The 23,410-nt window shown below is 48.5% G+C and overlaps 2 protein-coding genes across 6 annotated transcripts in view; both read right to left on the bottom strand.

Moving 5' to 3' along the window:
• Nucleotides 1–13,295, bottom strand: part of LOC136444735 (neuroblast differentiation-associated protein AHNAK-like) — a 17,714-nt gene extending 4,419 nt beyond the window's left edge. For 4 of the 5 annotated variants that reach the window (XM_066442452.1, XM_066442444.1, XM_066442468.1 and 1 more), the window contains exon 1: nucleotides 453–13,295. In XM_066442452.1, the coding sequence (XP_066298549.1) occupies nucleotides 453–13,121 (12,669 nt within the window). In that variant the 5' untranslated portion in view covers nucleotides 13,122–13,295. The remainder of the gene's footprint in view (nucleotides 1–452) is intronic. The other variant, XM_066442479.1, reaches the window with a different exon arrangement.
• The window catches only part of LOC136448900 (lethal(2) giant larvae protein homolog 1-like), a 27,068-nt gene continuing 16,859 nt past the window's right edge, over nucleotides 13,202–23,410 (bottom strand). Inside the window, exons 3-7 of the mRNA XM_066448642.1 lie at nucleotides 17,701–17,855; nucleotides 14,924–17,411; nucleotides 13,625–14,761; nucleotides 13,286–13,360; nucleotides 13,202–13,233 (exon numbers count right to left, since the gene is read on the bottom strand). Coding sequence (XP_066304739.1) covers nucleotides 13,202–13,233; nucleotides 13,286–13,360; nucleotides 13,625–14,761; nucleotides 14,924–17,411; nucleotides 17,701–17,855 — 3,887 coding nt within the window. The remainder of the gene's footprint in view (nucleotides 13,234–13,285; nucleotides 13,361–13,624; nucleotides 14,762–14,923; nucleotides 17,412–17,700; nucleotides 17,856–23,410) is intronic.

Raw genomic sequence — 23,410 nt, 5'->3', positions numbered from 1 at the left:
TCTTGTGTGATGCGTACAACATCTTTTATGCATCTGTCATATCAGTCACGCGCAGAATGGACTAGTCTACAAGCAGTAGAACCATCGCACAGATGATGGACACTTGGACTTGAAGATTTGTTGAATAGACAAGACTGTATGAAGAGGTGAATCACTGTGAGTGGGATGATGACGGTTCTCCGAGAAAAGTAACTCTTCTCATATATTCCACCCTAACATGCGGGTTAGTGTTAGTGTACCTCTGTCTCGTTACAGCCACGTCTGTCCTCCCAAAAGAAAGTTGCAGGGGGAGACGCGCAGATCTGCTTGATGGGTCACGAGAGTGGAGCCTACAGTTGCGAGTACTAGAGTGAGAGGCTAAGTCACTGTGAAGATTTAGGAAACCACCCGAAACCTTTTCTGTCCTTAATCACCAGCACCATAACCAGTCACTATCTGTCTCTAAGACCAACCTGTCCTCCCACGGTGAGGTGCTTGGACGATCTGAATCTGGACGGGCTGCTCTTGATAGACGGGCTGCTCTTGATCGTCACACTGGTGCTGTAGCCCTCAGCTGCTCCCTCGGCGCTGGCGTCGGGCGTAGACAGAGATGCCTCCGGTCTTCTGTAAGTCTTGACAGACCCTTCCCCGCTGACATCGGGTATGGCAAGAGGCCTGGCGGCGGAGGCATCGCCTTCAGGGCTTTCTAGGTTTAATGTACCACCATACTTCCCTTCCGTTCTCACTCCACCTTTGATCTCGTCTGTCGCGCCTGTTAGACCTTCCTTAACTGCCTGTGCTGCATCTTTCAACTCGTCCTTAAGGGTTCGTATTCTGTAAGAAAAGCCACCCTTAACCTTCGGCCCTCTAACTCTTACATCCGACCCCTCAAAGTCCGCATTGGGTGATGAGCCCTCTGGATAGTCTACATCTGTATCTACATCCCCTCCCTTTCCACTAACTTTAAGTCCTCCAAACTTTGGTCCTTTGAATCCCTTAACTTTCCCGAAACGTCCCGAGGCTCTACCCTTTATCTCAGGCGCGTCAGCGTCTGTTCTCCAGTCTGGTGAACTTATATCCGCGTCGGGAGCATGAACCTCCCCTACAGCTATGTCTACGTCGGCGTCCGTCGAAGGCTTTTTCGCCCCGAATCTAAAACGCTGGATGTTTAAGCCACCTTTCGGCCCTTCGACGTCTACATGCGGGGCATCTGGGCTCGAAATTTCCGCGTCTGGCGATTCCAGGTCTCCCTTTGGTCTTTTCGCGCCAAATCCGAATGAAGGTCCTTTGAATTTTGGCGCGTCAAATCTACCGGAAATTCCACCCTTGACATGCGGTCCTTCCATGTCACCGGTTCCGTTGATATTTACGTCGGGACCTTTCACGTGTGCCTCTGGCAAGTCACCCTCACCGTTCAGCTCAGGCGACTTGGCACCGAAACCGAACTTTGGTTTTTTGAAGTTGAAATCAGGTCCTTTGAATTTCCAAGACCCTTCCGTTTGCGGTCCCTTGATGTCGACGTCTGGGCCTTCTAGATCCGCACTGGGACCTCTAACTTCTCCTTCAGGAAGGTCTATGTTCGCGTCGAGATCGTGGCCCTTAGCTCCAAAGCCGAACTTCGGGCCTTTAAACTTTGGTCCCGTGAACTTCCCTGATAGCCCGCCTTTAGCTTCTGGACCCGTGACGTCAGGCCCTTCAACTCTAGCATCCGGACCTTCGACGTCTAGATCAATGTCCCCTGATGGAGGCCTTGCTTTTCTTCCCAAAGAAGGAAATTTTATGTGTGGCATGTGGAAGTCAGGTCCTTTGAATTTGGGAGATTTCGTCTTTCCTTTTACTTCTGGACCTTCCACATCGACGTCTGGGCCTTCTACACTGACATTCGGGGCATCGACATCTACATTTATCTCCCCCGAAGGAGGCCTTGCTTTTCTTCCCAGAGAAGGAAACTTAACGTGTGGCATGTGGAAGTCAGGACCTTTGAATTTGGGAGATTTTACTTTCCCCTTTACCTCTGGACCTTCCACGTCAACGTCTGGGCCTTCTACACTGACTTTCGGGGCATCGGCGTCTACATCTATCTCTCCTGAAGGCGGCCTTGCTTTTCTTCCCAAGGAAGGAAACTTTACGTGTGGCATGTGGAATCCAGGTCCTTTGAATTTCGGAGATTTAAGTTTTCCCTTCACCTCTGGCCCTTCAATATCGACGTGCGGGCCTTCAAGATTTGCATCAAAGTCTGGACCCTTCAAGTTTACATCTGGTCCTTCCATGTCAAACTCTGGCCTTTGCACCTCTGCTTCTGGAAGATCTATGTCGGCTTTTGGCCCTTTGTGTTTCCAGCCGAAGGATGGCATTTTCATAGACGGCATATCAAAGCTGGGTCCTTTGAACTTGGGGCTTGACATTTTCCCTTTGAACTCAGGACTGTCAATATCAACGTCAGGTCCTTCAAGGCTTGTGTCAACGTCAACTTTTGGTCCTTCCAATTCCCCTTCCGGCAGATCAACATCGGCCTTTCCACCGAAGCGGGGTTTCTTGAAGGAAGGCATCTTTATATTAGGTTTCCCGATATGGAAGTCGGGTCCTTTGAACTTCCCGCCTTTCACGTCTGGACCCTCCACGTCTAGGTCCACGTCTGGACCCTTTGCCTTCAAATCTACATCGACATCAGGACCCTCGACGTGACCCTCCGGGAGATCGACGTCAGCTTTCCTGCTGAAAGAAGGCATCTTCATCGACGGCATATCGAAATGGGGACCCTTAAACTTCGGCATTTTGAATTTTCCGCCTTTAACCTCGGGTCCGTTGATATCAACATCAGGTCCCTCAAGATCGACATCAGGGCCCTGGATATCTACATCGGGGCCTTCGATTTCTCCTTCTGGCAGATCAACGTCTGCTTTCCCTCCGAACTTTGCCATCTTTATGGAAGGCATGTGAATATCAGGTCCCTTCAGATGTGGCATTTTGAATCTTCCTCCTTTCATTTCAGGCCCGTCTATATCGACATCAGGGGCGTTGACATCAACGTCAACATCCGGGCCTTCTACATCGACATCAATGTTGGGTCCTCTGACCTCTCCTTCCGGCAGGTCAATGTCTGCCTTTCCTCCAAATTTCGGCATCCCTATTGACGGCATGCTGAAATCCGGACCCTTGATTTTGGGCATTCTGAATTTTCCGCCTTTTACGTCTGGGCCTTCGACGTCCACGTCTGGCGCATTAACGTCAATATCAGGTCCATCCAGATCTACGGACGGTCCGTGTACCTCTCCTTCAGGTAAGTCAAGATCAGCTTTTCCGCCTTTCATTCCAAATTTGGGCATCTTCATGGACGGCAGGTTGATGTCTGGTCCTTTGATTGACGGCATCTTGAACTTTCCACCCTTGACGTCTGGTCCCTCAAGGTCAAGATCTACGTCTGGTCCTTCCACATTGACATCTGGGCCTTCTAGGTCCACGTTGGGGCCTCTCACTTCACCCTCTGGGAGGTCGATGTCAGCCTTTCCACCGAATTTGGGCATTTTCATTGAAGGCATGCTGACATCTGGTCCCTTGAATTTGGGCAGGTGGAACTTTCCGCCTTTCATTTCAGGACCTTCGATGTCTACGTCAGGCGCGTCAATGTCTACATCAGGGCCTTTCACGTTGATGTCCGGCCCTTCCAACTCTCCCTCGGGCAAGTCGATGTCCGCCTTTCCTCCAAACTTTGGAGACTTAAACTTCGGCATTTTCCAGCTAGGCATGTGAAAGTTAGGTCCCTTCATGTTTGGTCCTTTGAATTTTCCTTTCATTTCCGGGCCTTCGATATCAACATCGGGCGAGCCAACATTAACATCGATATCTGGCTTTTCCACATCCATGTCAGGTCCCTGGAGCTCCCAATCCACATCAGGACCTTCTACATCTGGTACGTCTATCTTTCCCTTGCCTCCGAGTTTGGGCTTTCTCCAGGACGGCATCTTCATGTGGGGCAAGTGAAAGCCTGGACCCTTGATTTTGGGGCCTTTGATTTTGCCGGACATGTCGGGGCCTTCCACGTCCACGTCAGGGCCATGAAGATCTACGTCAGGACCTTGGATATCCACATCCGGTCCTTCCAGATTTACATCGGGACCTCTGACCTCGGCCTCGGGCAGATCAACATCGGCGCCAAACTTCGGTTTTCTGAATGACGGCATTTTCATATGGGGTAGGTGAAAGCCTGGACCCTTGATTTTTGGACCTTTTATTTTTCCTTTCATTTCAGGACCGTGCACATCAACATCAGGCCCACTCATTCCGATGTCAGGCCCTTCCAACTCTCCTTCCGGGAGGTCAACCTCGCCTTTTCCTCCAAATTTCGGCATCCTCATTGACGGCATGCTGAAATCTGGGCCCTTGATTTTTGGCATTTTGAATTTCCCGCCTTTGACATCAGGTCCTTCAAGGTCAACATCCGGACCTTCAAGGTCAACGTTGGATCCCTTGATTTTGACGTCGGGTCCTTCGAGATCGACATCTGGACCTCTAACTTCACCTTCTGGCAGGTCAACGTCACCTTTCATCCCAAATTTCGGCATTCCTATAGACGGCATGCTGAAATTAGGGCCCTTGAATTTGGGTCCTTTGAATTTGCCGCCTTTTATGTCAACGTCCGGAGCGTCCAGGTCAACGTCTGGTCCCTTAATATTGACGTCGGGTCCTTCGAGATCGACATCAGGACCTCTGACTTCACCTTCTGGCAAGTCAACGTCACCTTTCATCCCGAATTTCGGCATGCCTATTGACGGCATGCTGAAGTCCGGACCCTTGATTTTGGGCATTTTGAATTTTCCGCCTTTAACGTCGGGTCCCTCAAGATCTACGTCAACGTCCGGACCCTCAACATTGACATCTGGTCCCTCGACATCGACGCTGGGTCCCTTGAATTCACCCTCTGGAAGGTCAACATCACCTTTCATTCCGAACTTGGGCATCTTCATTGACGGCATGCTGATGTCTGGGCCTTTGATTTGGGGCATTTTGAATTTTCCGCCTTTAACGTCTGGACCCTCAAGGTCTACGTCTACGCCCGGACCTTCAACATTGACATCTGGTCCCTCTATATCAACACTGGGTCCTCTGACCTCTCCTTCCGGCAGGTCAATGTCTGCCTTTCCTCCAAATTTCGGCATCCCTATTGACGGCATGCTGAAATCCGGACCCTTGATTTTGGGCATTCTGAATTTTCCGCCTTTTACGTCTGGGCCTTCGACGTCCACGTCTGGCGCATTAACGTCAATATCAGGTCCATCCAGATCTACGGACGGTCCGTGTACCTCTCCTTCAGGTAAGTCAAGATCAGCTTTTCCGCCTTTCATTCCAAATTTGGGCATCTTCATGGACGGCAGGTTGATGTCTGGTCCTTTGATTGACGGCATCTTGAACTTTCCACCCTTGACGTCTGGTCCCTCAAGGTCAAGATCTACGTCTGGTCCTTCCACATTGACATCTGGGCCTTCTAGGTCCACGTTGGGGCCTCTCACTTCACCCTCTGGGAGGTCGATGTCAGCCTTTCCACCGAATTTGGGCATTTTCATTGAAGGCATGCTGACATCTGGTCCCTTGAATTTGGGCAGGTGGAACTTTCCGCCTTTCATTTCAGGACCTTCGATGTCTACGTCAGGCGCGTCAATGTCTACATCAGGGCCTTTCACGTTGATGTCCGGCCCTTCCAACTCTCCCTCGGGCAAGTCGATGTCCGCCTTTCCTCCAAACTTTGGAGACTTAAACTTCGGCATTTTCCAGCTAGGCATGTGAAAGTTAGGTCCCTTCATGTTTGGTCCTTTGAATTTTCCTTTCATTTCCGGGCCTTCGATATCAACATCGGGCGAGCCAACATTAACATCGATATCTGGCTTTTCCACATCCATGTCAGGTCCCTGGAGCTCCCAATCCACATCAGGACCTTCTACATCTGGCACGTCTATCTTTCCCTTGCCTCCTAGTTTGGGCTTTCTCCAGGACGGCATCTTCATGTGGGGCAAGTGAAAGCCTGGACCCTTGATTTTGGGGCCTTTGATTTTGCCGGACATGTCGGGGCCTTCCACGTCCACGTCATGGCCATGAAGATCTACGTCAGGACCTTGGATATCCACATCCGGTCCTTCCAGATTTACATCGGGACCTCTTACCTCGGCCTCGGGCAGATCAACATCGGCACCAAACTTCGGTTTTCTGAATGACGGCATTTTCATATGGGGTAGGTGAAAGCCTGGACCCTTGATTTTTGGACCTTTTATTTTTCCTTTCATTTCAGGACCGTGCACATCAACATCAGGCCCACTCACTCCGATGGCAGGCCCTTCCAGCTCTCCTTCCGGGAGGTCAACCTCGCCTTTTCCTCCAAATTTCGGCATCCTCATTGACGGCATGCTGAAATCTGGGCCCTTGATTTTTGGCATTTTGAATTTCCCGCCTTTGACATCAGGTCCTTCAAGGTCAACATCCGGACCTTCAAGGTCAACGTCTGGCCCCTTAATATTGACGTCGGGTCCTTCGAAATCGACATCAGGACCTCTTACTTCACCTTCTGGCAGGTCAACGTCACCTTTCATCCCGAATTTCGGCATTTTCATTGACGGCATGCTGATGTCTGGGCCTTTGATTTTGGGCATTTTGAATTTTCCGCCTTTCACGTCTGGACCCTCAAGGTCTACGTCTACGTCCGGGCCTTCGACATTTACATCTGGTCCTTCTATATCAACGCTAGGTCCTATAAGTTCGCCTTCCGGCAGGTCAATGTCTCCCTTTCCTCCAAATTTCGGCATTCCTATTGACGGCATGCTGAAATCCGGACCCTTGATTTTGGGCATTTTGAATTTTCCGCCTTTTACATCAGGTCCCTCAAGGTCTACGTCAACGTCCGGGCTTTCGATATTGACATCTGGTCCCTCTATATCAACGCTGGGTCCTTTAAGTTCGCCCTCTGGCAAGTCAATGTCTGCTTTTCCTCCAAATTTCGGCATTCCTATTGACGGCATGTTGAAATCTGGACCCTTGATTTTGGGCATTTTGAATTTCCCGCCTTTGACATCAGGTCCCTCGAGGTCTACGTCAACGTCCGGACGTTCAACATTGACATCTGGTCCCTCGACATCGACACTGGGTCCCTTGAATTCACCCTCTGGAAGGTCAACATCACCTTTCATTCCGAACTTGGGCATCTTCATTGACGGCATGCTGATGACTGGGCCTTTGATTTGGGGCATTTTGAATTTTCCGCCTTTAACGTCTGGACCCTCAAGGTCTACGTCAACGTTCGGGCCTTCGACATTGACATCTGGTCCCTCTGTATCAACGCTGGGTCCTTTAAGTTCGCCTTCCGGCAGGTCAATGTCTCCCTTTCCTCCAAATTTCGGCATTCCTATTGACGGCATGCTGAAATCCGGACCCTTGATTTTGGGCATTTTGAATTTTCCACCTTTCACGTCGGGTCCCTCAAGGTCCACATCAACGTCCGGGCCTTCTAGACTGACGTTTGGCCCGTCAATATCAACATCAGGCCCCTCAATTTTACCCTCTGGTAGGTCTATGTCAGCTTTTCCTCCAAACTTGGGCATCTTCATTGAAGGCATATGAATATCTGGACCCTTGAATTTTGGCCCCTTCCATTTTCTGCCTTTGACTTCCGGCCCTTCAATGTCTACATCAGGAGCATCAACGTCAAGATTGACATCGGGGCCTTCCACGTCTCCTTCAGGAATGTCGATGTTTGCCTTCCCACCAAACTTTGGAGACTTGAACTTTGGCATTTTTAAGTGCGGCATGTGGAACTTTGGACCTTTGAACTTCCCATCAATGTCCGGTCCGTCCACATCAAAGTCTGGGCCTTTAAGTTTTGGAGACTTGAATTTTCCTGAAAGACCGCCTTCAACCTCTGGTCCTTCTACGTTTACGTCCCAGTCTGGAATTTCTGCGTCTGGTGCCAAAACCTCTGCTTCTGCTATGCCTAAGTCGACATCGCCTCCAACATTGGGTGCTTCAAATTCACCAGAAAGACGGCCACCAAAAGTAGGTCCTTTCAGATTGGGTCCCTTCAGGTTAAAGTCTGGTGATTTGAATTTCGGCTTTCCAAATCTGAATTTCGGTCCTTTCACTTTGGGGCCCTTCAGGTCAAAGTCTGGTCCTTTCACATCCAGGTCCGGAGCATCGATGTCAAGATCTGGACCTTCGATATCTGGTGAGTCGAGTTTCACATCGGGTCCCTCCATGTTTGCTGAAGGTGTCCTGAATTTTGCTTCCGGAGCATTGAAATCTGGTCCAGAGAATCGCCCTGAACCGCGGAACCTTGCCTTCATTCTGTCAAACCAGGAGGGCGATTTCAGCTTTGGTCCTTCCAGATCTAGGTCTGGGGATCCTAGAGTCATAGATTTACCCTTAAATCCAGGGCTTTCCAGGTCGACGTCGGGTACCTCACCGCTGACTTTAGGTGCATTGATATCGAGGCCCGGCGTTTCCAGATTCAAGGCTCCTATTTCTGCTGACGGAGCATCAATCTCAACGGAAGGCGTCTTCATTTTCTTTGCTTTCCATCGAAATGACGGAGACTTGAATGTCGGCTTCTTCATGTGGAAGTCAGGCTTGCCGAATTTTGGACCTTTCCATTTAAATCCTCCCTTTGCATCGGGACTTTCTAAATTCATATCTGGTCCTTCCAAGTCAACATCGGGCCCTTCTAATTTGACATCGGGCCCTTCAAGCTCTGCCTCGGGAAGATCTACGTCTGCCTTTCCTCCAAACGATGGCATCTTCCAGCCGGGTCCTTTGAATTTCGGCCCTTTGATGTCAAGGTCTGGCTTCCCGAATTTAGGGCCCTTGAATTTGAATCCGCCTTTCACATCCGGGCCTTCTACATCGACATCTGGCCCTTCCAAGTCAACATCGGGTCCTTCTAGATTCACGTCTGGTCCCTCGACATCTGCGTCTGGAAGGTCTACGTCTGCCTTTCCTCCGAACGAAGGCATCTTCCAGTCAGGTCCTTTGAACTTTGGTCCCTTGATATCAATGTCTGGTTTGCCGAAGTTAGGGCCCTTAAACTTTAAGCCTCCCTTCACGCCGGGACCCTCTACGTCAACATCTGGTGCCTCCAGGTTGACGTCAGGACCCTCAAGTTCTGCCTCAGGAAGATCGACGTCTGCCTTTCCACCGAACTTGGGCATCTTAAACTTTGGTTTGCCAAACTTCGGACCTTTGAACTTGAATCCTCCTTTCACATCTGGGCCCTCCAGATCTACGTCAGGACCCTCAAGATCTACGTCAGGACCCTCAAGATCTACATCAGGACCCTCCAAATCAACATCGGGTCCTTCTAGTTTCACGTTTGGTCCTTCGATTTCTGCGTCTGGAAGATCTACGTCTCCCTTTCCTCCGAACGATGGCATCTTCCAGCCGGGTCCTTTGAACTTTGGTTTGCCGAACTTCGGTCCTTTGAACTTGAATCCTCCTTTCACATCTGGACCCTCCAGATCTACGTCAGGACCCTCAAGATCTACGTCAGGACCCTCCAAATCAACATCGGGTCCTTCCAGTTTCACGTTTGGTCCTTCGATTTCTGCCTGTGGAAGATCTACGTCTGCCTTTCCTCCGAATGAAGGCATCTTCCAATTCGGTCCTTTGATGTCAAAATCAGGTTTGCCAAACTTCGGGCTTTTCAATTTGAATCCACCCTTCACGTCTGGGCCCTCTACATCGACATCAGGCCCTTCCAAGTCGACATCGGGTCCTTCTAGTTTCACGTCTGGTCCTTCGATTTCTGCCTCTGGAAGATCTACGTCTGCCTTTCCTCCGAACGATGGCATCTTCCAGCCGGGTCCTTTGAACTTTGGTTTGCCAAACTTCGGTCCTTTGAACTTGAATCCTCCTTTCACATCTGGACCCTCCAGATCTACGTCAGGACCCTCCAGATCTACATCAGGACCCTCCAGATCGACATCGGGTCCTTCTAATTTCAGGTTTGGTCCTTCGATTTCTGCGTCTGGAAGATCTACGTCTCCCTTTCCTCCGAACGATGGCATCTTCCAGCCGGGTCCTTTGAACTTTGGTTTGCCGAACTTCGGTCCTTTGAACTTGAATCCTCCTTTCACATCTGGGCCCTCCATATCTACGTCAGGACCCTCAAGATCTACATCAGCACCCTCCAGATAGACATCGGGTCCTTCTAGTTTCACGTTTGGTCCTTCGATTTCTGCCTCTGGAAGATCTACGTCTGCCTTTCCTCCGAACGAAGGCATCTTCCAATTCGGTCCTTTTATGTCAAAATCGGGTTTACCAAACTTCGGGCCTTTCAATTTGAATCCACCCTTCACGTCTGGGCCCTCTACATCGACATCAGGCCCTTCCAAGTCGACATCGGGTCCTTCTAGTTTCACGTCTGGTCCTTCGACCTCTGTTTCTGGAAGATCTACGCCTGCCTTTCCTCCGAACGATGGCATCTTCCAGCCGGGTCCTTTGAACTTTGGTCCTTTGATATCAAAGTCCGGTTTGCCGAATTTAGGGCCCTTGAACTTGAAGCCTCCCTTGGCGTCGGGACCCTCTACGTCCAAATCTGGTGCCTCCAGGTTGACGTCAGGACCCTCCAGTTCTGCCTCAGGAAGATCGACGTCTGCCTTGCCTCCAAAAGAAGGCATCTTCCAATTCGGTCCTTTGATGTCAAAATCAGGTTTGCCAAACTTCGGACCTTTCAGTTTGAATCCACCCTTCACGTCTGGGCCCTCAACATCTACATCAGGCCCTTCCAAATCGACATCGGGTCCTTCTAGTTTCACGTTCGGTCCTTCGACCTCTGCTTCTGGAGGATCTACGTCTCCCTTTCCTCCGAAGGAAGGCATCTTCCAGCCGGGTCCTTTGAATTTTGGTTTGCCAAACTTCGGTCCTTTGAACTTGAATCCTCCTTTTACATCTGGGCCCTCCAGATCTACGTCAGGACCCTCCAGATTTACATCAGGACCCTCCAGATCGACATCGGGTCCTTCTAGTTTCACGTTTGGTCCTTCGATTTCTGCCTCTGGAAGATCTACGTCAGCCTTTCCGCCGAAAGAAGGCATCTTCCAATTCGGTCCTTTGATGTCAAAATCAGGTTTGCCAAACTTCGGACCTTTCAATTTGAATCCACCCTTCACGTCTAGGCCCTCAACATCGACATTAGGCGCTTCCAAGTCTACATCCGGTCCTTCTACCTTCATAACAGGTCCTTCGACCTCTGCTTCTGGAAGATCTATGTCTGCCTTTCCTCCGAACGATGGCGTCTTCCAGCCGGGTCCTTTGAACTTTGGTCCTTTGATATCAATGTCTGGTTTGCCGAATTTAGGGCCCTTGAACTTGAAGCCTCCCTTGACGTCGGGACCCTCTACGTCAACATTTGGTGCCTCCAGATTGACGTCAGGACCCTCAAGTTCTGCCTCGGGAAGATCGACGTCTGCCTTCCCACCGAAGGAAGGCATCTTCCAATTCGGTCCTTTAATGTCAAAATCAGGTTTGCCAAACTTCGGGCCTTTCAATTTGAATCCACCCTTCACGTCTTGGCCCTCCACATCGACATCAGGCCCTTCCAAGTCGACATCGGGTCCTTCCAGTTTCATGTTTGGTCCTTCGACTTCTGCGTCTGGAAGATCTACGTTTGCCTTTCCGCCGAAAGAAGGCATCTTCCAGCCAGGTCCTTTGAATTTGATATCGAAGTCAGGTTTGCCGAAGTTTGGACCTTTAAACTTCATTCCACCTTCAACATCAGGCCCTTCAACATCGACATCTGGCCCTTCTAGTTTCACGTTTGGACCTTCGATTTCTGCCTCGGGAAGATCGACATCTGCCTTTCCTCCGAACGAAGGCATCTTCCAATTCGGTCCTTTGATGTCAAAATCGGGTTTACCAAACTTCGGGCCTTTCAATTTGAATCCACCCTTCACGTCTGGGCCCTCAACATCGACATCAGGCCCTTCCAAGTCAACATCGGGTCCTTCTAGTTTCACGTCTGGTCCCTCGACTTCTGCGTCTGGAAGGTCTACGTCTGCCTTTCCTCCGAAGGATGGCATCTTCCAGCCGGGTCCTTTGAACTTTGGTCCCTTTATATCAATGTCTGGTTTGCCGAATTTAGGACCCTTGAACTTGAAGCCTCCCTTGACGTCGGGACCCTCTACGTCAACATCTGGTGCCTCCAGGTTGACGTCAGGACCCTCAAGTTCTGCCTCAGGAAGATCGACGTCTGCCTTTCCACCGAACTTGGGCATCTTAAACTTTGGTTTGCCAAACTTCGGTCCTTTGAACTTGAATCCTCCTTTCACATCTGGGCCCTCCAGATCTACGTCAGGACCCTTCAGATCTACATCAGGACCCTCCAGATCGACATCAGGTCCTTCTAGTTTCACGTTGGGTCCTTCGATTTCTGCGTCTGGAAGATCTACGTCTCCCTTTCCTCCGAACGATGGCATCTTCCAGCCGGGTCCTTTGAACTTTGGTTTGCCAAACTTCGGTCCTTTGAACTTGAATCCTCCTTTCACATCTGGACCCTCCAGATCTACGTCAGGACCCTCCAGATCTACATCAGGACCCTCCAGATCGACATCGGGTCCTTCTAGTTTCACATTTGGTCCTTCGATTTCTGCCTCTGGAAGATCTACGTCTGCCTTTCCGCCGAACGAAGGCATCTTCCAATTCGGTCCTTTGATGTCAAAATCGGGTTTGCCAAACTTTGGGCCTTTCAATTTGAATCCACCCTTCACGTCTGGACCCTCAACGTCGACATTAGGCCCTTTCATGTTGACATCGGGTCCTTCTAATTTCACGATTGGTCCTTCGATTTCTGCGTCTGGAAGGTCTACGTCAGCCTTTCCGCCGAAGGAAGGCATCTTCCAGCCGGGTCCTTTGAACTTTGGTTCTTTAACATCAATGTCCGGCTTGCCAAAATTAGGGCCCTTCAACCTGAAGCCTCCTTTGACGTCGCGACTTTCCAAGTTGATGTCATACCCCTCAACCTCTGGCATTTCGATATCTGGCCCACTGAAGGATCCATCTGGTCCTTTTAACTCCATTTCGGCTCCATGGACGTCGTATGACCGTCGTCCAAATCCAAACTTTGGTCCTTTAAAACCATTAAACCGCCCCTTCTTCGCGTCTGGAGCTTCCATCTCAAGATCAGCTTCTTCGATGTAGAGTTCACGACGAGCACCTATTATGTGCTCTGCTTCGGGTAGTGCAACTTCTCCTCTTATGTCTTTTTCCCTTCCTCCAAATTTCCATCTGCCAAGGTTTGGGCTTGCGTCGATCCCCCGAACTTTGCTTGAAAACCTACCCTTTGGCGTACTAACCTCAAGAGCTTCGCCGTCGACTTCCATTCCAGATCCGTCAAGATCCACCTCGTAGCGGCCTGTGGTTGGGGACAAAATAATATACATGCCTCAGCACATTTCCTTGGCACGCTTCAGAGGCACACAAAATAGTCGACTAGTGAATTCATAAACGCTACAAAACATTCCAAGCCTGTAAGGATGTGACCGCAGGTTTGAAACCTTCCGAAATGTGGTTAGTAATTGCAAAAAATGTTTAGAAAACATTTTACCCAAAATGTTTTTGGGTACAGCCAAAATCGATTTTGTTATAGGAAGCCCAAACCTGAGGTCCCCATTCCTACCTGATACACCATCCACCACCTCGTGCACGGTATGCTGGGTCACCGTGACGGTTTTTTGCACCACGGTGTCCCCATCCTGCACCAAGGTCTCCACTTTGGTGGTCACTGCTCCGACTGCGCTATCTGCACCATCCACCACACCGTCCACCTGAGCCTGTGCGTTTTCTACCGCTTCCTGCACACTAGCCTGAGCTTCCTTGGAGGATTCTTCCAACTTTTCTTCAGTATTCTCTACTGCCACTGCAGCACTTTCTACTGCTGCCTCTGCCTCGTCTTCTACTTCTTTTACAGTTCCCTCCACCTTATCGACAGCATCTTTAGCAACCGCTTCGGTACTGGCTACTGCACCCTCAACTTTTGCCTCTGCATCTTCTCTTGCTGCTTCCGCTGCGTCTTCTACAGCTTTAGCAGTATCATTAGCTTCTTCCAAAGCATCATTAACAGTGCCTTCTACTTCGGACTTGGCACCCTCAGCAACGGCTTCTGCGCTTTCTACAGATTTTTCTACTTTTGCAGCTGCTTCATCTGCCACCCCCTCTGCATCTTTAGCTACATCGTCAGCTTTAGCTTCAGCGCCCTTCAGCTTTGCCGCTAAGCTCTCTTTAGCCCCCATAGCTGCTTCAGTTACATCTTTCGCAGCATGCTCTACCTTCTGCTCTACAGCTTCAACTGCTTGCTCTGCCTTTTCTTTGCCAGCCTTAGCCATGTCTTCTGCCTTTTCTTTTGCAGCCTCTGCAGCATGCTCTGCCTTCTCCTTTGCAGCTTCGGCCGCATTTTCTACGCCTTCCTTAACTTCTTTAGCTTTCTCTTCTGTCTTTTCCTTCGCCTGCTTTGCACTTTCCTCCACCTTCTCCTCGACACTCTTAGCTGTATCAGCTACTTTACTCTTAGCATCTTTTGCTCCTTCTTCTACTTTCCCTGTTGCACCTTTAACCTTATCCCCGACAGATTCGACAGCGCCTTTCACCATACCTATTGGAGAGCCTACAACGGGAAGCTCGATGTCGTCTGGTTTCCATGTTGTTGTCCGAGGCGGACGGTCTCCCTCGGGAATGCGGAAGGTGCATTTTGGCTCCATGACGTACTTTGGCGTGATGGCACACCGTTGCATCTCAGACGGAGACAGGAAATAGAAACCTATGTAACACAAAAATATATTTTCTTTGTCCAGTGGAAACCATATTAATGATTAAAAGAGCAAATGTTTTCCTAAGGCATTCTTCGGGTACAAGTATATCATTTCAGTGCAAAACAACAATCAAAACAAATTTAACACCCAAAATAATGGAATCAACTTACATTCGCCTTTGCTGGTCAAGGCACATTGCTTAGTACCAATGACATTCTCCTTGGTTGTCACTTCAAACTCTGCGACCTGCTTCAGGGCTGGCGTTAGGAAAGCGCAGACTTCACCATCAGATGTCATACAGGTGACGTAGTTCTCGGCTTCCGTGACTTCTGTGGCGGGCATGCTCATGTGGGAGACTCGGCGGACCAGGCAGCCGTCTTGGAGGGAGAGCCAGTACTTCTGTTGTGTCTTCATGGTTGGTAGGGCGATTGTCTTCAATTTTTCTTCGGAAACAACAAGAAGTTGTTGCCCTTCTTTGCCCTTCAAGTCGTCGTCCGAAGCAAATGTGATGACCTGTCCAGAGGCGTCCAGGAGGGCCAGATGAATAACCGGGGCACCATGTTGCAGCTGCACTTCTTTGGTGGTGTACTCTGCCGTCACTTCCTCTTCCATTCTCTTCATATCATCTCCCTGCGGCACCTTCACGTCGTACGACAGGATCTTTCCCGAGTTGGTGCCGACAAAGAGCGTTGCGGATCCACCCTCGTCTCCATTAAGGCCAATGGGACTGAATTCGAAACATTTTATAGTGCTGCCAGCCAGTTGACTCGCTCGGACGGCTTTGAACTCTGCATCATCATTGACTGTGTCGGTACTGTCTTCTGCCGACGGGGTGCGCTTCGACCCTTTACCGAATTTGCGGATGGATCGGCGGAGGGAGTCACGCAGGGACTTCCTCTGCTGACTCCTCGGTTCCAGAGAACCAACTATTTCCTCGGGGGTCATGGTACATCTGGTGCTGACCACTCTCTTCTGTCTGTAATCAAATAGTGCCAGTCCTTGCATGGTGCCAACAGCGACAAGGCCGAGCTTCGGTTCCAAGGCTAGAGCCGTTGTGGGGGCAGCGGGGTTGCACTGAATCAGCTGCCTACTCTGAAAGCCAGGGAAGGCTATAATATCATTCCTTGCGGTCAATTTTCCACTGCCCTTCCATTGATATCCTTCCACGCCGCTAGTTATGTCGACTGCTGAGGCGACCAACTCCTGACTTTGCCCCTCACCGACAGGGCTCATCTCCATGATTACGACCTGTCCGGACGCACCGCCCACGGCCATGATACCGGTAGACGGGCACAGTTCGATATGCTGAACGGCCAGTCGCGGGTCGTCGCTGAATGGGTCGAAGAGACCTACCTTACGGATTGGTGGTACGCCTTCTTTGGTCTCTCCCTCGACGGTGTACTTGAATATCATGCGGCCCTCCTGGGGCGTCTTTTGGGACCCCGGTGTCTGTGAACCTTCCTCCTCGCTCTTTCCACTTTCAAGGGTGTCGGCATCAACGTACGTAATGTCCTTTAGCCTGTTGTCAAAAACTTGGCTGTTCGGAGATAGGGGCTGCCCTTGCTGCTCTCGACCGGTCACGAATACTTCCGCGGTGCTGCAGCGGTAGATCGCTCGCATGGACACCGACGACACGTCCCAGAACTTGACAGATCCGTCTTCGTGGCCCGTGACCAGCAGATCCCTGGGCATGGGATCAGGGTCATCACTGAGCAACTCACCTCCGTCTATTGGCCAGTCTCGTTGAGAGAAACGTCCTGCTCTCTGCTTTTGCCCTGCCTCCTTGAGGTTGTTCCACAGTTCTTGCGACACGTCTGTGTAGTGCTGCACGCATGTGACGTTGGAAGAGTGAGGGCTATTCAGATATGGCTGCTCGAACACAGGCCACCCGTCAGTCTCCAAATCAACAGCTACAACTTCTTCCTCTGTAAGGACCATAAGGGTGTGTGGATTGTCGTGCTCTGAATCTGCTGTGGCGTCTGTGATTGTAAGAAAATCTGCTATGCGGGATGGGAATTCGAGAACCTGACTATCTCTACCCTTCATCACGACAAGTGTAGCTCGATCGTCTTGGTCGCGTGGAAGTCCTCCGGTGAACAAGAAAAAGTTCTCGTCTTTAGTTGTTTTGGCGCTTATTTTGCTGATCGCTCTGCAGGGTGGGGGGCCGAATGGTGTTTGCGGGCCTTGCTCTGGGGCGGAGGTATCGGAGAGGCTCCAAATGTAGTAGGTGCCATTTGTGTGTGAACTGATGACCTTGTCGCCATTTCTGTACCACTCTACGGATTCAAGCTGCTCGCTGCCAACTATCGTTTCCGACGTCCCGTCCTGTTCTTCGTCCCACGTGACCATAAGACCTCTGGAGTAGCCAATCAGCACCTTGCTGCGGGTGATGGGGTGGGGTGCCAAGGCGACCACGGCGCCGGGATCGACCTTGTAGTCGTCGGGCACATTCTGCATGGCGGTTTCCTGGGAGATGACCCGGTCGGAAAGCACGAAATTGACGGCGTCCATCAGATGCACGTTACCTCCCTCGGTACCCAGCAGCAGGAACTTGCCGGAGGAGAGGAGACAGCATGCCGAGATGCGGCCGATCTTGTCATTTGGAACAAACACGTTCACTTCCTCCAGCATGGACCGGAGTTCGTCTCGTGGATTGATCTGGAAGAAACATATCAAAGTATCAGTATTCTGTGGTGTCATGACAGACGTAAATGTTTTAGCAGGATCATGTGTTACAATACATGGGTCATCACGGCCTGAAGAAGACCGAAGATTTGGTCAAAATCTACTGCTGCTGGCTTAAAATTTTAAACTTAAGCCATGAAATAACGATTTATGAAAACCTTTTCAAAATGCTTAGATGAAGAGAAAACATTTTGGGATTGCGCACGAACAATGAACGTTGGGTACGTGTGGTTGACAACAATGAAACGTTAAGCCAGCTCACCTCCCATAGATGTATTGTGTTGTCGCCTAGTAGACTGAGTAGGCGACCCTGTCCCGGGAGGAAGAGCAGCTTTTTGACGGGCAGCACGGCGCGGTGCACCGCCGAGATCTCCACACCCGGCGTCCCATAAAGCTTAATGGCACCAGTATCTGTTCCTGTAAGATGTGAAGAAAATACAACATCAGATACCACAAAGGATTACAGAAGCTCAGTACCAAGTCATACCTATAATATCCTTATAGAAAACATCGATAACTAGCAAAGTTACTTTGAACGACAACCTGTTGAAAGATAGTTGTAGATTGCCACAGTCAAGTGCGCCGTCTTGTGGAATGATCCCAGAGTGCAAGAATTATAGACCAGTCGCCAACAGTGAAGGGAGTTATCATAGGTAGACCAAAGTATTTAAATACCAAAATAAATACAAGTAATCTAGGGCCTGGCTAGCATAGTTAATCTTATTTACGATATTATGACATTTTTGCCGATCACTTTCATCATTGATACTATCTACCAAAGTGGAGCAATCTAGTAACATCAGGCCTAATCTCCTCCATAAAGATGTTGACAGTAAAATATGAAATACTAACAAATTGTATCCTTATTTTTCTTTCAGCCGTCAGTTCTATCAGCTTATTAGTATACAACAAGAGGATTAAGCAGGACGTTTGCATACAGCAATCAAGAAGTGCAAGTACAGATACAGGTGGTGGTCGCAAGGTGGCAACACTGTCATTCAACTTGCCAGGTATGACTGCACGAGACGAATATCCCCTCGGGCCCAGTTCATTCTAAAATATTCAGTCCACCATCTGCGCTTCATCTCAAACCGTAGCTGGTAAAAAGTATTCTACGATCAATAGCCTTCGTCTTTTGCCGCTGCTCATTTGCGTTACAATTTCTACGAATGACCGATCGTCCTAAATAGCTGTCACTCGTGCGTCCCCCAAGGCTGATAAATGACGATTCTTCCTCTCTCTAAGTGTCCCACGTGAGCGGTGGTATTGAATTTTTCATCATGGCTATCGGCGACGTATTTATGGTATTGTCTGAGAGAACGGCATTGGTGCAGCCCCGGTTGGACTGAGGGCCAATCATTACTTGAAGTCCAGATGTGACTCCATGGAATTAAATGGGTTGGCGTCCACCAATCTTTATGATACACTTCACTCTATATAATCAATTCTCTTGGTGATAGTCTATTATTGATTTGCTATTTCAGATATAAACTCAGCTAGCTGGAAATAGCTCAACGTCCACCAACATATATATCAGCCTGCCAGAAGAGAAACGAGGGTGCACTTTTGTTTTTAGGCCATGCATGACACATACATGAGACAGTAGATGTCTGTTCTAACTGAAATGGTAACGTGGGGGTGTGGCCGTGTACAGGCGACTTGACTTCAGCGATGGCTATAGCGGGTTTAATGACAGATTTCCTCTCACGGCTGGTGCCAAACAAAACATTTTGGCCTCTAGCTGCCAGTTTTCCTACGCGGCGTGCCCCACCCCACCCCGGGAAATATTCCCACCCTACAGCGCTGACAGATATGATCTCTTCCGCTGATGAACGTGCGATACCCCCCCCCCCTCCTCGGAACAAAATATCTTGATCTATTCGACAGGATACGGGTCATTCCGCATCATTTCCTTCTATCAAGAAATATATGGCCTTCAACTGTCAACAAACCATTCACAGGGCCAGATTAATATACAACATATTTTTTTCAACTGCAGATAAAGTAAACCCTCGTGTAATCCTAGTGCAAGGCAAACCAGAGGAATGCAATTAAAATTCTGACAGACGCCGCCAGGACTGCTATAAGAATAACCTGACCTGTCACGTTCATCGATCAATAATGCCCTGTTCGCAGCTAGAATCACTTGCACGTTTCATTGAACACATACAAGATAAAGTGTCTAATACGCTTGCTCGACCCGCCAGCCTGAGAGACACACCTACGGGCTATTGTATTGTCAGTGTCATTATTACAGGTCGCTGCACTTGGATCAAAATAGGGGTGAGCCTTCTCTACCGATTCGATTTTTGACCTTTTTTTCTGCTAAATCTATGATATCATGTTCCTCCCTGATCGAAACCTGGGTCATTCCGTGGTCAATATGTTAATGCTGGTTGGATATGACCATTCTACAATCGACAAAAATTACACCGTCAAGAGACGCCATTTTCAACATTCGCATCTGGTTGGGATGTCGTAAATGTCGTGCTACTTTCATTCTACCTGTAGCACCCTCTTGCCGTGTTTGGAATACTGGTAATACATCCTGACAGACTAAATATCATGGCAGGATGTTTAAAATGGCAGTCACGTCTACTTCGATCATGTCGCCTGTTCAACTGAACACGCCCATTAAGACAAATAAAACCGGGGCATTAAGAGAATTGCAGCAGAAGCATGACCAGGAATTGGGTATACGTTCATCCTAGTGACGTTATAATATACACTGTGTGTCGAAGTGCTACTATTCATTCTAGTCAACATTCATTCCCTGACTGGGACTTTCCACCCTGGCGTCACATACGTCTTGGTCCAAACTCCACTTTCGAGAAAAAGGTTGGCAAATGTAACAGTTGCTCTGTAGCTACCCCAACCCGACGTTCTATTTCTCACATTCTACCTAAAAAAGAAAGTCACTTCCAAAAAGTTCTATGATGATGAAGTTCTTATCTCCTGCCTCTTGACTTGAGTCATCATAACTGTAATCTAACAGAACTACATGTAGAACGTAAGATTCTCTTATTGAATTGTCACTGTAATGCCTGTATAGTGCTATGAATCATATCGATTTCAGCAAAGAAAGTTTCTCGATTCATAAATACACAGTGAAAGGACCCACATGTTTGTTGTAGATATGATATTTCCTATCACTGATTGTTCGTGACTTATGGTCCTGAAAACACTGTGTCTGCAGACGCACTAAGCGGGCATGATGACATCATGTCGCGTCAAAACTGCGTATGCTGAGACAATAGAATAACAATTCAACGCGTCACATGAACTTCAACAAAGCTTTAAAGAAGAGTCTGTTTTTTCCGGAGTACAGGTGGGATCCGTCCTGTAGTTTGTTGTGACGTTACGAGACATTCCGGACAGGTCACCCAACCCGTGGCGTCCCTCCCGTCTTCACCCCACACCACCCCTCCCCAGCAGATCTGCTCGAGTCATCAAGTTGAATCACGGGATGTTTGTGGGAATTGGGCGGAGACGTCCGGGCAGTTTCTTGTCAAATCCTGGCTTTCCAACAAACAAGAGTAGTGAGATTTTAGCGTGACTTCGTTGTTCAGTAGGAGGCATTCTCACCAAGATCTGCCTTTCACGAACTAGGAATGACCATTGAAGTGCCGTCGTACATGGCATGCACGACGAAAAAGTGTAACTGGGAAAGTGTACATGAAATCCCCCTCCCCTAAAAAGAAACGCAGAACAAGCTAAGAACAAAACTACACGAAGTAGAAACTTCACCAAAAACTGCAAAAACAACATCTCCCACACGCGTCATCTAGATCAGCAGTGTTTTATCCCGACTCGTTACTAACGTATCAAATCCTCTTGTTTACATTCCACGCTGCACAAGTTGTACACAATTGACCTGACGAGAAAAGTACGATTCAAGCGAGAGGGAAATTTAACAGGTTTTATTATATACACAAGTAGCTCTAAAACGCCACTGTAGTATAATAAAGATATACATGTAAGATGTTATTTCCAAAGATGTTACGACACCGCTTTGAGGCAACAACAGGCGAGTTAGAGACCTCAAAGACAAAAGATAGCCTCCAACCATGTAAAAGTCTAGGCGCCCTGATTTCTGATTTGGCCAGGCGAATATTATAACGTTACATCATTTATGGGTCATTGATTGATTTCCACGTAATGCCTTTCTACAAGTTGTGAAAGGAGACCGTCTCAGACGACACTTTAGCTATTACGTTTTTGGAATCTGGCCATGAAAAGCGATAGAAGTATTTAGTCGTAGAGTTGGGAACTACGCCAAGTCGTCAGGGGCACAGTTTGTCACCTTTTATATGTTGGCTCCTGTGTCTAACTCAGTAAGTCAACTGCGCTACTACGAAGGAAGAAAAATAAGTAGGATGTAGCAAGTAAATTCTTCATATTTCTTCTTACTGTCATACAAATCTAGAAAAACTTTTGTACATTTGTACTTATAAGATACTCCGTGTACTAAGTGCATAGTATTTTGCTGTGACTGCTGGCTTCGCCTTTGCTTCACGGTTTTTCTGGATAAGTCATTTTCCGGAAGATATAGTTTCTGATGCACACCGATGTCGGAACTAAACACTAGATCAACGTTTGCAAATAAACCACGACTCTTGTGACTGCTTATTCGAATCCCCTACTTAAGATGCACTGTGTACGCGCAACAACTTTTCTGAAACCAATAAATTGTGCTTAGAACTGTTCACCAGATGGGAAAATCGTTAAGGAAAGAACTATTTCCTTGTTTATGTTAACTTCTGTTTTTGCGAAAATACTGTGTCATCACTGGCGCAAATCCACATCACTCATCAGTAGGGAAGGGGCGTTTCCGTGGATCGGTTATTCGTATACCAGACATTTTTGTTCGTCTATTCCCTATCTACTGACTAGTATTGAGATTATTTCAGACCTTCTACAGCAAAAAAAGAACCTTCCCAAAGACTTATTTCTTATTTTTGAACCCTGGTTAGCAGATTACCAACGTGCAACAAGACTAGCTAGCGTCCGCCATCTTTAAAATCCACACGAGATTGGTGTGTGTCCGCTATCTTGAAATCCATCATGGCGCCTCCAAGACGGGGCGAACGACCTTCCTTGCACAATAAAGACTGGGCTTGACATGTTTCAGACAGTGTCGTTTGTGTGGATGGTTGATTTGGCAGGGTTGCGAACCTGTGCCACAGCTAAAGGATCAAACTAATTAAAACGCGGGACATCTGGCAGTGGCGCTGCTTTTCCAGTGACATGTTCGCCCGGAGATCGGGATAGTGTTTACTACGACATCAGTGTTCGGTAAAAAGCCCATCTATCACACTGCACGTAACTATATAACACCTATAGTATGTTCTGAAAGGGGCACCTGTGTAAACGTATCGCGCGATGTCTTAAGTTAAAAAAAGGTCTTCTGACAAAGTTTTGACTTTATCTTTATTGCATACTTGTGTTTATCAATATTTTCAAAACTTTATAAAACTTTTTTCACCCAAAATTGTCATTTCACCAAAAAGAGCCCAGATCTACACTGAACCGCCCCTAAAGTGCACCCCTAAAAGAGAGTGCTTTACCGTTGTGAGGAATGGATCCACCATGCCAAGAATTTTGATCAGAAACAGCACGATCCCACCACACGAAACATGGCGGCTTTTCTTACGGGTCACTGAGCCTTCGTGTGTATAAATACTAGAAGCAAAGAGAAACGACCGCCTTGAGTGGGAAATGTCACAAACACACGCGCCCAGGGACCTCAAATATACTTGAACTTACGGTAAAGTAAACCTTACTCTAATTTCTGCTCTGTTTTTCTTGAGTGATGACAAGTATGTGACCTTTTAAGTAAATCTCTCTGCGCAAGCTGCAAATTGTTTGACAGTTTGTTCTTATGCTTTATTGTACTATGCTACCGTGGAATGCGGTGCATCTTGTCGAATCAACGCCGTGTTGTTGAATAAACGTCATATTTTTTGTACTGT

The sequence above is a fragment of the Branchiostoma lanceolatum genome, chromosome 1, assembly GCF_035083965.1.
Source record: "Branchiostoma lanceolatum isolate klBraLanc5 chromosome 1, klBraLanc5.hap2, whole genome shotgun sequence".
In the NCBI taxonomy this organism is placed as follows: Eukaryota; Metazoa; Chordata; class Leptocardii; order Amphioxiformes; family Branchiostomatidae; genus Branchiostoma; species Branchiostoma lanceolatum.
The sequence above is the reverse complement of the archived record's forward strand: the minus strand, read 5'-3'. Positions and strand labels throughout refer to the sequence as shown.